At 40.6% G+C, this 15,604-nt stretch overlaps 1 protein-coding gene across 1 annotated transcript in view; it reads right to left on the bottom strand.

Annotated features, from left to right (window-relative positions):
- Positions 1–822: 822 nt before the first annotated feature.
- TTN (titin) overlaps positions 823–15,604 on the bottom strand; it is a 306,431-nt gene continuing 291,649 nt past the window's right edge. Inside the window, 12 exon segments of the mRNA XM_027773115.1 lie at positions 823–2,149; positions 2,282–2,593; positions 3,098–3,251; positions 3,349–4,040; positions 5,484–5,640; positions 5,760–11,374; positions 11,508–12,101; positions 12,495–12,800; positions 12,897–13,472; positions 14,109–14,408; positions 14,511–14,816; positions 14,945–15,529. Coding sequence (XP_027628916.1) covers positions 1,851–2,149; positions 2,282–2,593; positions 3,098–3,251; positions 3,349–4,040; positions 5,484–5,640; positions 5,760–11,374; positions 11,508–12,101; positions 12,495–12,800; positions 12,897–13,472; positions 14,109–14,408; positions 14,511–14,816; positions 14,945–15,529 — 9,896 coding nt within the window. The 3' untranslated portion in view covers positions 823–1,850.

The raw sequence follows: 15,604 nt of genomic DNA, 5'->3' as shown, positions 1-15,604 counted from the left end.
GTTTTTAGGGAATCTGACTTAAGACAGAAAGCTGGCTGTATAAATTAATAAAAGTCTCCCTTTGGAGAATAAAAATGACAGTACTTCTGCTTCATCGATGGCTACTTGTGCATACATTAAAGTGTTCAATTTAGGCAAATAATCAACTCTGTATGTTTACAAGTACTATTAGCTAATTGAACTAGGATGAATACAAGTTTTTCTGGCACTAGATGTCTTATTTCCAAGCGTACAGATCAGTTGTATAAAAAACATGGTAGAACTATGTCATGAAAAATAATTTCTTTACGTGTGTAGTTCTCTATCTGTTCTGTCTCACTTTGGAGATGCAGTACTCAATATGGACTTAGTTGTACAACGGATCATTTTCCCTGAAGTTATCACTATGGTTATTACATTTCTTGGAGAATTTCTCAACCCACCAAGGCATACTTAGACATCAACAGTATGTTGAGGCACAAAGATTGATTAAGTGTTGATCCATATCATCTTAGTCATCTTTGCATTGTTCTCTCAAGAGTCTAAAACAAAATACTGGTCAATATATTTGATGGATCTAGTTCAGTCAGCGCTAAAAAATATTTTTCTTTGTAAGTTTAGAAGATAAACTTTTGAAGATAAAATTTATTTATAAGAACTGTATCTAGGCTTTTAAAAGAAAATTATTAAATATACCTAACATAATAAATATTTGCTTAAAACAACTTGTTAACATGTCTATTTTGAACTTGCTTTACCTTATTTATGTTCATTTCTGTGATACTGTGAAGATACACACGTCCCCATTCCAGAATTTCACAGAAAACAACCAACCACACATACTGAGGTGCAGATAGCTTGCTTTATTTTGTTATTGCTATCTCAAGGAAGTCCAACAATTATAACTAACAATTGAATTTATACTTGCATGAAAAGAACTACAACGAATTGACATTTCGGGCAATTAGTAATATGGGTGTTTTTAATTTAACGACAGCTTTATTTTGTTGGTGTGTTTTATTTTTTGCTGTGGCTCATTTCTTAGTTGCCCTAGTTTCTTAGATATAATTTAAATTTAGAGCTACCACACGAAGGCATTGGCTGCACCCCGGGACCTCCAAGAGTTGGCACTGCTCTGGCATAGGAATACGTGAATAGCTTGGTTAAATGAGGGGATGGCCAGGCGATGTTACTTTTCCAAGCTATGCAGGCACTCCTTATGTCAGAGACAGTGTAAAATGAGCGAACAAAGTGTTGGCCGTTACACTTTGCTCTGGTAATTTTTGTCATGATAATTTTGAGTGTGACATCATCAGAAAAAATGTAAGACGTTAAAGTGTTGCTTACAGGAGGGTAAATGCAAACATCACCAATGCCTTACATTTCTGATTCCATTGGTATTGGTGCCTATGTCAGGTGACACATGCACAGCATCATCATCTTTTAGGTGGACAGGACATCATCAGTGGGGAATTTCTCAACCCACTGAGGCATACTTAGACATCAACAGTATGTTGAGGCACAAAGATTGATTAAGTGTTGAGCAGGGTATTCGTTCCATAAGAAACTTTCTCCTACCAACAGTTAGTTTCAAAAGTTACAATGTAAAATGTCATAAAATAAATGGTACAAAACTTTATAACCGTCAATCCGGCTATATACAGTATGTACATGTCAATAGCAAATGTATAATATTTTTAGGTCAACAATTATGAAAAGATTGAAATGCGTATTTTTGAACTTTGACTCATTTAGGTTGATACAAAACTACTTTTGTTGTTTAAAAATATTTACAGATCAGAAAGATTAGTCCATGTGAGGTGTTTATGAAAAGTTAAGAATGAATGTAGAGTATAAGAGCACAGGCCCTCTTAAATGGATCGAATATTTATATTCACAGTGGCAGAGTCAGATCCAAATTCATTCCCTAAGCTTAGGGTATAAAGTCCACCATCTTGTTTTTTTACGTCCATGATGATCAGGGTTGTCAGGTCATCTGTGTTTTCAATGTGGAATCTCCCTTGTTGTTCTTGATTTTGAATTTTTCTTCCACCACAGGACCATGTTATTTCTGGGGTAGGTTCACCCGTAAAAGCACAGGCTACTGTTAGAACTTTGCCTTCATCAATGCTGATGTCAGAGGGAAGAGCTTCAATTTTAGGTGGAGTTCCTTTATGGGACAACGACAAAAGTTTTAGGATCATTGAAAAAGTAACGACTTGCTTTCTACTGAATTGTATGTACTAAAGACTACACCATGCCACTTGGTTTGTCTACCTCTACTAGTAATTTTATTGCTCACCTCTTACGCCTGCTTTAAGCATTCTACTAGTTGAGCTTTCCAGTTGTGTCATACTAGATTTTCCCATAAAACTGCTGGAACTCATTTCTACAAAGGACTCTTGCATGGAGGACATGGAGGACATGCTTTGGGCAGACATGCTTGCAAATTTCATCTCAGTCATGCTGCTAGCACTGCTGCTGCTGAAACTGCTGAAGGAGGCCTCCTGCTTAGAGGCAGACATTTGGACTGACTGAGACGAGAAGCTTCCTTGCAAGCTCGTGTCACCACTTGCTTTCAATACTACCTCTCTGGAAGGTTCTTCAACTAGAGCTGTGGAGCATAGCAGATACACAGTGAACATCAATGACATCTGGTTAATTGATGACGTTTGACATTGACTTACAGAAATGGAAACTTAAGTGCACACATAGAAACAACCCAAACAATTTGCTGTTGAAGCATAAGCAAATACATACATTTGTCAAGAGCTAGCTCAGTGTCTCCAAGAAATGAATCCTTATCATTACATTACATGCAGGTGCTAAGAATCACTAGGAGAAAAGTGATTAGGCATATGGAAAATAGTAAATATACTGTGCATCTGAAAATAAATTTGTAGGGCAGTTGATAGCTTTACTTCGAAATATTATTTGTCCAAGTCTCTGTTTATTTGCAAAGAAACTGACCATAAGGATCAATTTATATACGGGGCCTGTTTCTCTTACACATGGAATTTAATGAGGCTTTTGAGAGTTTTCTGCTGAGAAGATTTAGGCAAAAAAAAATAAATGAATAAAGGTCTTTAAGTAAGGAAAATGGCAAAGATATACTTACGAAGGACTGTTAAGGAAGCTGTAGCTGAACACTGGCCACGGAAATTTTTGGCCTTTATTGTGTACTTTCCACTGTCGCTTACTGATGCATTTCGGATTTCAAGAGAATACATGTTTCTGGAGCGGCTTACACTGATATTTGAAGAAACAGAAATCTAAAATAAAGAAAGGAAAGCAAAAGTGTTCAAGTTCTTCAGCAGTAGCCATGGTATTTAAAATTTCTTCTAATAATCTATTGATAATTAAACTTACTGGCAGGTTGTTTTTAAACCATTCTATTTCAGGAGAGGGCTCGCCACTGATTTCACAAGTAAAGAGAACGTTTTGTCCTTCGTTAATATTTTGAGACCTGGGCTGTGAGATGAAGGCTGGAGCATCCGAGAGTTCTTTGCTCAGGGTCAGATCATACTGGCACTTGATGATTCCCTGACTGGTTTTGCCTATGCAGGTGAGGATTCCTTCATCTCTGTGACTGGCTTGCTTGATGGTTAGAGTCTGATCACTGCCTGAGACACCATATCTGTACTCCTCAGAGTTAGCGAGCTCTATACCATTCAGTACCCATTTCACATCAGTGGCACCAGCAATGTTGGCTTTTAAAGTCACTTTTTGACCATCGGTTATGCTCATCTGAGTAGAAAATGCTTTAATCTCAGCATGAGTTTTGATTTCTTCTGATGTCTGTGATGTTTTAGTGATTTCCTCATGGACGATGGATTTTTCCAGAGAGGTAGCTGCTGATTTCTTGACTTCTTCAGAAACCACAAACTTAGATGCTTCTTCTTTGAGGGCTAACTTTTCTTGAGATTTCACCTCTGACATCTTGATTTCTTCAGAAGTTAGGGCTTTTTGGGAAATTTCCTCTTGAACGATTGCCTTCTTCTGTGATGTAACTTCAGAAGTTTTTTGTGTAGATATCTTCTGTGCCTCTGAGTCTTTTACAGCTAAAAAAGAAACTTCTGTAAGGCAAACTTCATTGAAAAAGACCTGTACCCTTTATTCTGTACAGATTAGTGTACAAGAACAAATGCTGACTTCTGTATGCGGTAGAGGTAATACCTAATTCTCGTTCCAGTTTTGCAAAATTGTCATTCATGACTTTTGAGACCAGTACAATGACTCCTTAAACTAAATGACAGGAAAGATGGTTTTTATGACTTAAGGAAAAGAAGTCTTAAAAAGAATAGTCAAAAGACTTTGGAGATGTGTGAATTTAGATTTTCCTTTTTTTTTTTTTTTTTGAGATTTTTTTTTCTATAGGGTGTGTGTGTGCACTCGCCAGAAAGATAGAGAGAGACAGTGAGACAGTGAGAAATCACCCCCCAGGGGGGATGGCCACGCCACAATCCATTCTCCTCCATTCTCCTCTCGGGATCTTGGGTGTACATGCGCACGCGCCCAGCGTGAGTTTAAGCCACCAGTTCTGGAACTGGAACCGCGGTCAAGTACATGGGAGTCCAGCAACATAGCCATTATTGAGTAACCAAACAAATTACCTTTTACAAGATTGAGGTGAAAGCAAATTAATTTTACTTGGGAAAATGGACATAGCTCTTTTATTAAGTTTGCACTGTTTTAGAAAATTAGCAAGAGTGGACATTTGGGGAAGAGATACCAATTTAAATAATCACATGACTTTATTTTTAATTATTCCTGAGAGAAGGATCTGGCTCTGTGGAATAGATCCATATATAATTAGACTTTATATGCTTATACAACAGCATTTACTATGCCAGCCTATAGCCTAGTGGTTAACAGAGCTGGATCCCACATGCCAACTTTGCTTTGTATCCCAGCCCCTTCTTGAAATACACTGGACACATGTGAGTATGTGCCTGAAATTCTGACAGGAAGGCGAAATGGAGGAGACAGAATTATAATGTGACCCCACCCACCCCGGGTTCTTTCTCCCTCTCTCTAGAGCACACACTCCCTCTGGTAATGAAAAAATAAGCCTATATTGGCACCAGCGGGTGATGTGGTTAAGACACTGGACTCCCACATGGCTGACCACAGTTCAAATCCTGAACCTGGCAGTTTGAAAATCACATGAGGCACATGTGCATGTGTGCCCAAAATCCCAAAAGAAGAAAGGAAGATTGCAGGGATTGTAGTGTGGCCATCTCCCCTGGAGGGTGATTTTTCACTTTCCCCTGTTTCTCTCTGGTGAGCACATGCGCCTAATGTTAAAACCTTAAACAAATAAACAAACAAAAGCCTATATTAACTTCAAATATGTGTGTTTCGGCATTTATGTACAAGTGGTGTTCTTGGATTTGGAAAGTGGTTTTAATACTTTCATGCATGTGTATATGAGGGAGAATTTTTTAAATGTTTCTAAAATATTGTTTACTGAAAAGTGTTGATGAGAACAAAAGCCAACCTACCTTTTATTGTCAATTTGCAGCTAGAGGACACAGATCCAGCTGAATTTGTTACTGTGCAAGTATAAAGTCCACTGTCAGAAGTATCAGTCTTATGAATTTCTAGGAGGAATCCTCCTTTGTCTTCAGAGAGTTTATATTTACCTCCTTGTATAATAACCTGTAAAATGCAAGTGATTGAGTTTTTAAAAGTGACTTAATTTTAAACTGTCTTTGGGAAATGAGGATGAAGGGAGAAGTTAGTTTTCAGAAGATTAGGGACATTTAAGAACTGTTTACCTTTCCATCCTTTGTCCAGGTAACAGTTGGCTTGGGTTCTCCAGTAGCTTTAACTGTCAACTTAGCAACACTGTCTGAAGACACAGATGTGTCCTGAAGTCCAGTAACAATTACTGGTTTTGAGGCTATTGGTTCAGAAGGTTTTGGTTCCGATTTCTTGGTTTCTGTCAACTCAGCAGTTTTCTGAGCTGATTTCTTAGTTTCTGATATGCTTGACACCTGCTCATGAACACTTTTAAAGGCTTGTCCCATAAACTGGAAGTTAGTTTTGGAAGTTCCACCTTCACCAGATATCTCACAAACATATTCTCCACAGTCAGATTCAGAAAGGTTATTAATTTTTAGCTCATAGGTACCATCTGCTGAGTAATGAAACTGAAAATGCCCATTTTCCTTCAGTTTCTTGCCATCTTTATACCAGGCAACCTCTTTTGCACATAATGCACTGCTTTCAACTGCACAGGTCAGCTTTGCAATGTCTTTAGCAGCTTCTGCCTTTAAGAACCGAGTTATCTTTGGTGGAGCAGAGACTGGTAACTGCTGAACTTTCTCTGTTGGTGTGGGTTTTGTCTCGGTGGGTGATACAGCTTTTGGGTGAGAAGTCACTGGTTCTGGAGATTTTACTCGTTTTGGAGACTTAACTGCTTCTGGGGATTTTACCCGTGGCTCTGGTGACTTGACTCGTGGAGGTGATGTCACAGCCTTTTCCGTAACCTTGGCCTTTTGAACAGTCAGAGTAAACTGTGCTTCTTGCTTCCCTTCGCTGTTTTCTACTACCACACTGTAGCTGCCCTCATCTGAAGCCTGGACTGATGAGATCGTGAAGGTCGATTTGTACTTTGTTGTGGTCAGTTGGTGGCGGGCAGAAGTACTTATCACTTGTCCTCCACGCAGCCAGGTCACAGTTGGGACAGGCTCCCCATCTGTATCACAAGAAAACCGTGCAGACTCACCTTCGGCGACAGTTATGGACCGTGGTTTGGTTAGAATTCGTGCCGCCAGAGTCGTCTTGATCTTTCTGGTTGTGGATTTTTCTTCCAATGATCTTTCTTCTAACGCAGCACTTTTCATTTCTGCAGCTGCGTAGTGTTCATAGGATGAGAGACTTTCTCTTGTCTCTGTCATCTGGGATTTCACTTCCCGGACAGAAGAAGAAGCTTCCATCTCAGAAGTTCTCTTAAATGATGAAACCGCATATTCTTCTGTTCTCGTCAGCTCAGGGAAAACAGATCTGGGGACATCTTCATCTCTGCGCCGGGAAGCATAGGTGGTATAATCCCCTCCTGTCACATCCAAGGTTGCATAGTCGGAAGCTTCGCCTTTGTAGTTGGTGCACACCGCACGGTAGGTTCCACTGTCATCAGTTTGACAGTCCAGAATTTCTAGAGTCAGGACCCCACTCATGTTGGTGTAATGAATCTTACTGCTCTCTTGGAGTTCCACGCCATTGTGGTACCATTTAACCTCAGCAGTTGGCTTAGACTGAACGTTTAAGATAAAACGTGTGTTTTGGCCACATGGTACCCGATGAGAGCGCATTCTCAGTGTGATTCGAGGGGCATGGTCCAGTGTGAAGGGCTGCTGACTCAAAACCTCATACTTCCTTTCTGATGTCTTCTGTGTTTTTAAAGCAGCTTTCATGGATTCATACCTGGAAAAGATATCAAACCTTGCAGACCTCTCAAATCTTGAGAGTGATCTCTCACTAGACACAGGGCTGGGGGAACGTGGACGAGTTCTCTCTGGAGTAGGGGACCTTCTTTCTATGTCATCTTCATATTCCTCAGCTGGTGGTGGTCGTGACCGGATCAACTCAGACACCGGCCTCATTAATTCAATGTATGTGGGAGACAGAGAGCGCCGTCGTCTCAGTAGTTTAGACACGGATGAGGAGGATTCTCTTTTAGCGTGTTTTGAGATTTCATATTCTTCCTCAATTTCAGTTATTTCTGTTACTCGTCTCTGTTGTTTTGATTTCTTTCTCGACTTTTCTTCCTTTGACATGTGGTCAAGCTCACTTTTGTATTCTGAGAGACGCTGGGTGGTAGTCACTGGGCGAAGCAACTCTTCGTCTTCTTTCTCAGCCATGATTCTTTGCCGTTGTTTTGGCTGTCTATATGAGGCCCTCGCGTGCCGTTCCCGCAGTTCTGCATAACTAGTACTAGTTTCAGCCCTTGTTGGGATGTGATAGGTTGAATATCTGAAGTCTTTCTTTGTTTCCTCGACCTTGACATGAGCTTGTGGTGAAGAGTAACGTAGGCTAGAAAGCTCAAAACGTGGAGGGCTTCGGCTGGGCGGTGAGGCTGAGAAACCTAATTCGAGCTCTTCTTCGAGACGCAGCCTCTCTTCTTCTGTTCTTTTCATTGCTAAGTAATCATCAATGGGGAGGAGCAGTTCTTCATCTGAGATGTCACCCAGAGAACGCCTTCTAGGTCTGTAGTAAAAGTCATAATCAGGAGAAGGTGTACGCCGGCGGGCTGGTCTCACCATCTCAAGATCATCTTGGGACAGTTTGGGAATTCGCCATTTAGGCCTATACTGATCGGTAATGCGTGGGAGAGGCATCACGTAGAACTGTTCCCATCTTGAAAGGCGGATGCGCTTGGGTCTTTTCTGCACAACTCGGTCAAGTTTCCCAGGCATTTCAAATTGATCACGAATCTTTTTGTACCATTTCATGTCAGACATAGGCACAAACTGCTTAATGCGTTGGTCTTCTTCTATGGTAACTTGTTTGTACTTGCGTGGCTCTGGTACTTCATAAGGCATGCGGAGTTTTCTCTCCTCTTTCTTTTCTTCTGTCTCAAGCCGGTATTCCCCTTTTACGGTCTTGGTGCTTACAGCGGGTTTGTAAAGGATGGCTGCTTCTCTCAGAGCCTCTTGGGCTACCTGTGTCAGTGGCACGCTTTCAGTTCCAGAAAGAATTTCAGCCATTCTTAGTGTCTTGTCAATTTGTTTTTGCACGTGTCGTTCACGCTCCTCTTTACTCTGGAATTCCTTTTTGACATATCTTAAGCGTTCCACTTGTAGGTGAGCCTGGCAGCTGGTGGATCCAGCTGTGTTTGTGGCTGTGACTCTGTAATAACCTGTGTCTTCAGGCAAAGTGTCCCTGATATGCAAAGCATAATAATCCAAGCCTTCATGGATAATTTCAATGTTAGGTCCAAGGGAGAGGGGCTGACCATCTTTCTCCCATTTTAATGTTGGCGGGGGGATGCCAGAGACTCTGATTTCAAAGCAGACACTCTGGCCTTCTTGGCATTCCGCATTTGCCAGGAGCCTTTTGAACATGGGTCTTAGGGTTGTGTCTGTTGGAGGTGGGTGTAAGGTTACAGTCAGCTTTGCTTTACAGCTATCTTCACCATATTTGTTCCTTGCCACAACGGTATATTCAGCATCATCCTCTGTAGTCACACTGTGGATCGTTAATTGGTAAAGACCCTTGTCGGACTCAAATGTGTACTTCTTGTCATCCTCCCCTGGTTTGATCTTCTGACCTGATTTATACCATGTTACGCGAGGCTCTGGGTGGACAGTTATAGTTACTCCAAACCGGACATTTTCACCCACATAAGCCGTCTTGTTATAGAGCGGCAGGGTAAATTCTGGTGGCCTTTCCAGGAGTCTCATTGTATCTGTTCTACGTTTAATTTTCTTCATGGTTCTACGGTAGTAGTAGTCATAAACTTCTCTCACACCCTTAACAAATAACTCTGCATAAGAACTGTCTTCCCCATAGTCATTGACTACTTTGCATCTGTAGGTACCGTCATCAAATTTGGTAATATCTTTGACATACATGGTGGCCACTCCGTCTTCATAGGTGATTTCATATTTCTCACTATTCTCCAGCTGTCTGACACCAAAGTACCATGTCACTTGGGTAGACTGATCATAATTTTCAATATGGCATACATATTTGACATAGCCTCCTTCTTCACCAACTGCGTGCATTATCTGCCCAGAAACTGGGCCAATTTCAATGGATGCTACTTTAACTTTAGCAACGCTCACTCCTCTCTGAGATCGAATAGCACCACCACAGGAAATTCGGGCTGCTGACACAACCATGTTGAGGTCTTTCTTGATCAGAGTGTGGTAGTAACGCCGGTGTTTTAATGTTCTGATCACTTTGGTACTGACTCTTTCTATCTTTTGTTTCAGCCATGGGTGTTGGAGTGCCTCAGATGCTGTCATACGTGATTTTCTCTCTTTCACTAACAGCCGGTCAACAAAATCCATGGCTTCCAGGCTAATTTCTTTGAATGCTTCTTCATCAAAAGTATACTCAGCATTCATGATATTCTCAATTATCTGTTGGTTAGTTTCAGCCAGGAATGGATTGATGCCACTCAACAGCACATATACCAATGTTCCTAGTGACCACATGTCTGTGGCAGTGCTGACAACATCATGCTGGTGGACTTCAGGTGCGTAGTACTCAGGGGCAGTGAAGAGAAGCCTAAAGTTGTCCCCTGGCTTCAGTTGACGGGCTTGACCAAATTCGATGATTTTAATGGTAGAGCTCCTTCTTGTTTGGTAAATGATATTTTCTGGCCTAATATCAAAGTGTCCAATATTATGACTGTGTAAGAACTCAAGGGCTTCACAGACCTGCCGAACATAACTTACAATTTCCCTTTCATTAAGTTCAAAAGCACTTGTGTTAATGCGCTCAAATATGTCAAGTCCTGATATGAACTCAAAGATCATAACTAATTCTTCCATGCTTTCAAATGATTCATGGAGGTATAAGATGTTTCTATGCCTAGCAATGTTTAGGATGGAAATTTCCTTCTTTACCAAGACCTGATCAGTCCCTTTGACTTTAACAAATTTGGCCATGTATGTCTTCTTTGAGGATGTTTCAACACAACGGTGGACAATTCCAAACTCGCCACGCCCAAGATCTTCTGCAATCATATATTTCTCATAAAGTTCCTTGGTTTTGGAGTGAGATGCTTTAGTCATAGAAACTTCCCTGGTTTCATCTACCTCTTCATCGTAGTTCATAGCTCTGGTCTTATCTTCTTTGGTTATGGTTGGTTCTGAAGGCTCAGAAGGCTTGCTCAGGCCAAACTTATTTTCAGCTATTACTCGGAACTGGTAACTTGTTTTTCCAAATAAGTTGATCACAGTATAACGTGTTTCTCGGGCCTGTCCTACTCGGAGCCATCTTTCTGCCGTAGTTGCACATTTTTCAACAATATAGTTGGTGATTTTGCTGCCACCATCAGAAGCTGGCTCAGTCCATGTTAAGTTGACAGAATCTCGTGAGACATCACTAACTTTGACTCCTCTGGGTGGATCAGGAACATCAGCCACATCCAGTTCAACTGTCTTCTGATCAATTCCAAATCTGTTTTTAGCACAGACCACATAGAAACCAGCATCTTTTCTCTCTACTCCATTGGGGAAAACAAGTGACGTAAAGGATCTTGTGACAATAACTTGGTAGTGGCCATTATTGTCAATGAGATCTTGTCCTTTCTGCCAGGTGATTACAGGATCTGGTTTGCCACTGAAAGGAATCTTGATGCTGACGACCTCACCTCGGAGAGCGTGAACTGCTCCCATGCCTTCAAGAGTTTTAGGCAGGTGTATCTTAGCTGGAACTGTGTCGGAATAAAAGAAGAAAGAATATAATTTAGCGACGCTGAACAATATCTAGCTAAGTGTAACATATTCTCTCCAAAATTAATGACAGGTCATCTAGCATCAGACTGATGTTTACAGATTTGTTTTTACCTTCCACTTCCAAGGAGGCAGTGCCAGACACAGATCCCCCTTGGTTGGTAGCTCTGACTTGGTAAACTGTGGCATCATCATCCGTGACACTTGTAATGATGAGCTGGTGGTAGCCACCCTTAAATTCTTGAATCCTATACTTTAATCCATCTGCAATGATTTCTTTGCCTTGTCTGTACCATTTCACAATAGGTTTCGGGTGACCAGTCACTTTGCAGACCAAAGTAGCATTACTCTGGTATCTGACATTTAGATTTCTGAGTTCCTCTTTAAAGTGTGGTGCCTGAATTGGGACATCAGATTTGGGAGTGACAGGATCTGATATTTCACTCCATTCACTTTCCCCACCTAGGTTTTCACATTTCACACGGAACTCATATTCAAGATCTTCAATAAGGTTTTGTACTGAAAAGACAGTTTCTCGAATTTCTTCTGTTGTCACAGCAATCCACTTATTCTGCTTCTTCTCACGCTTCTCAAGATAGTAATTTCTAATCTTTGCACCCCCATCACTAGCAGGTGGCTTCCAAGCCACAACACAAGAATCTTTTGTGATAGCAGTAATAGTTGGTTTGCCAGGAGCACTTGGCTTTTCTATTTAAAAAAGAAAAAGGCAAAAGAAAAGATTTGAATCATGAGGTAAAACAGGCAACTTTATTAAAAAATAATTTAGAAAAATATTCTGTATCTAAAATTCTATTAAAAATACCTATTCCAGAATAACAAAATTGGTTACTTTATGCTAAGAGAAACCAAAAAGTTCTTTTTTTGAACTTTTTAATGAAGTTCTTTTTATAAAGAGCAAGGGGATAAGCTATATATTTCTCTTTTAGATATGCAAACATTCAATTAAAATGAGAGAGAAAAGGCTCTTATGCTTTCTTTGGATCTTTACTGTTTCTTTCAAAAATGTATTTCTCTTCAAAAGAGTTTTATGTAAAGATGAAATTTTATCATATGAAGACATGGAAGGCAGACTGTACTCACCAAAGGGACTCTTAATGATCACAACTGAGGGGACTTCTAGAGGGTCACTTATGCCAAAAGTGTTCTGGGCTGAAACCCGGAAATAATAGCCAGCATTTTCTGTGAGGTTCACAATTCTACAGGTTGTCACTGAAATGGCTGAAGACACCAATTGCCATTCAGCCCCTTCCTTGGCCTCACATTTCTCCACCACATAATTGGTGATCCAGGAACCTCCATCATCTGCGGGTGGTTTCCAGCTGATCACCACAGAGTTCTTCAATAGAGCTTCTATCACAATTGGTCCTGTAGGTTTGTCTGGCTTATCTGTTGGAGGAAAGATGATTATAGTGGTTTCGATAGCATGTTTATGAGACTCTTATTTTTTTAAAATAAAAAGTACTGGAAGCAAAAATAAAATACCTTGTATTTCCACATTAAGCATGGCATCAACTGTTCCAAAAACATTGCTGAGTTGAACTTTGTATTGCCCAGCATGAGTCTTACGTTGGACATTCTTCATGACGAGATGAGTGTAGTGCTCAGTGTTTTCAATAGTAATGTTTTCTGAGTTTTGCAAAAGTTTCTGGCCATGGAACCAAGTCATGGAAGGCACAGGACGACCAATGTACATGACATGAAGTCTAAGTGTCGAACCCACAGCACCATAATATTTCTCTTTCAGTGGGTAACCGGGGTGGAACTGAGGTGCTGCTTGCAGGAGAAGTTTACTGCTGGTTTCTACTTCTCCAACCTCATTGGTAGCCATGCAGGTATAAACACCTTCATCCTCTTGTTCCTCTGTCATTACTGTAAGAGTGTGTGTGCGTCCATCTGAAGACATTTTGTATTTCCGGCTTTGTACGAGTTCCTTACCAAATCGGTACCATTTAATGTCAGGCAGAGGCCTTCCGACAATCTGGCATGAGAGCTGTGCAGCTTCACCTAATTTGGTGGTTACGTCTTTCATTTCTTTGCGTATTCCTGGGGCCTCTCCAGCTGAAGGATATGAAAAATGCATTGTGACTATGGAATCTGTACTCTTCAGTCCTTGTATACCAGTAATGAATTGACCTTATTGACTAACACTTGATTATATACCATGATTTACAAATAAGTCTGATTCTGAAATATTCTTGGAAGTAATTTTCCTAGGATCATATGAAAAACAGAGACTCAGTGAACACATCATTACGTTATTATGTAGAGTGACTTTTCTCTTTTGGATTATGATGGCATTAACAATATGTAGGGTTTTGAGAAAATCTGAGTTCTCTCTAGAAATCTGTAGTATCCTTGCCCTTATTTAGGTTTACTTAAGTGGGGTACATGTGTTGACCTTCCAAATCTTATTAGGGGGTATCTATATTAAAAAGGCAATTATATTAGAGGTATGAATTGCTTGAAGAATCTGCTTAGCTTATTGCACCTGAAATCTGCTGAGGTTGTGGGCTTGGAACAGCTCCCTACAGAAATCATTTATTTCCCTCTTTTACATATGCCAAAGAAAATGATTTCTTTCCAAACACTTGCTCTCTGATAATGCTTTCTAGAGTTATTTCTTAGAATAGAAAAAGAATTAGCCTTAACATGCTTAGTTTGGAAATCATAACCAGGAAACTAAAGGCTACTTACATGTTAGCTTAGTCTTTACAGACATAGCAGTTCTTCGAGGTCTGCTAAGTCCAGTTTCATTCTCAGCAAAAACCCTGAATTCATATTCAGTAGCTTCCAGCAGACCCCCTATTGTGAATTGCTTGTCCTTGATGCGTTCCTTATTGCTCTTCTTCCAGGCACTGTCTCCAGACTGTCTATATTCAACCCAATATCCAAGGATTTCTTTGCCACCATCACATTCAGGTTTCTCCCACTGTAGAGTGACACTATCTTTGGATATGGAAAGAATCTCAAGTTCTCCTGGTTGGCTTGGTTTATCTGAAATGTTTTAAAACAATGGAAAAGAGAATCAGCTTCTGATTCTGGTGAAAAGAAAGATCATCTCTCTTGTGATTTTTAAAGCCTTCGGAAATTCCTTACCGAATGGATCTTTGCAAATAACTGGCTCAGAAGCAGGGCTAGTCTCACTTAGGCCAACATCATTCTGTGCAATGATGCGGAATTGATACTCAGCATCAGGAACAAGCCCTGTGACAGTGTACATTGTGGTGGTTATCTGAGTCTTGTTGTGTCTGACCCACTTGTCAGTTGATGTCTCCTTGCGTTCAATGTAGTAGCCTGTGACTCGAGAACCACCATCATCTTTGGGCCGGGACCAGGACAAGCTAACAGAACTCTTGGTCACATCAAGTACTTCTGGAGGATTGTTTGGAGGTTCTGGTGGATCTGTAAATGTAAGTAGACAGGACATTGGTTAAGTGTATGGTCCCAAACCTTTAAGATGGTAACTTTTATTTAAAAACAGAGGAATACTGAAACAATGTTTATAGTTTTGTGGTTGAAAGAGCACTTACTCAGAGGTGTTTTGGGTATGACTGGTTCCTCAGATTTCAGGGGTTTGCTTATGCCAAACTGGTTTTCTGCCGAAACACGGAAATGATATTCTACGTTTTCTTTAAGGCCTTTTACCACCAGAGATGTGCCTCGGACTCTGGAATCAATGGTATACCAGGCAGCTTTAGGCACTTCACGTCTTTCAAGGATGTAGCCCAAGATGTCAGCACCACCGTCATCAGCAGGAGGTCTCCAGCTGACCCTTACAGAGCGGGCTTGGATGTCATCATATTCAAGTGGCCCTTCTGGAGTGTTAGGACTTCCTATCACCTTGACCTTGATATAAACAGCCTTCTTCCCACATTTGTTTTCCAGAACCAGGTCGTAAGTGCCAGAATCATTCCTGTCAGCTTCTTTGATCACAAGCTCAGTGTGTGTTTCTGATGTTGCAATCATGGCACGCTTACTGATATCTTGGCCATCCTTGGTCCATTTACATATTGGGAATGGTTTTCCTTTGATTGGTATAGTAAGTCTGATAACTCCACCTTGTCTTACAAAGACACCTTCCTGGTATCTTTCATCAAGTTCATAATCAGGATATTCTGTGAATAAAAGGTGGGATTACAATGTAGCATTTTTGGGAAAAGGGGGTAGGAAGTAAGTCTTAAGGCAATTAT

The sequence above is a fragment of the Tupaia chinensis genome, unplaced genomic scaffold (genome assembly GCF_000334495.1).
Source record: "Tupaia chinensis unplaced genomic scaffold, TupChi_1.0 Scaffold000322_1, whole genome shotgun sequence".
NCBI lineage: Eukaryota > Metazoa > Chordata > Mammalia > Scandentia > Tupaiidae > Tupaia > Tupaia belangeri.
This window is presented reverse-complemented; position numbering and strand designations above follow the sequence as displayed.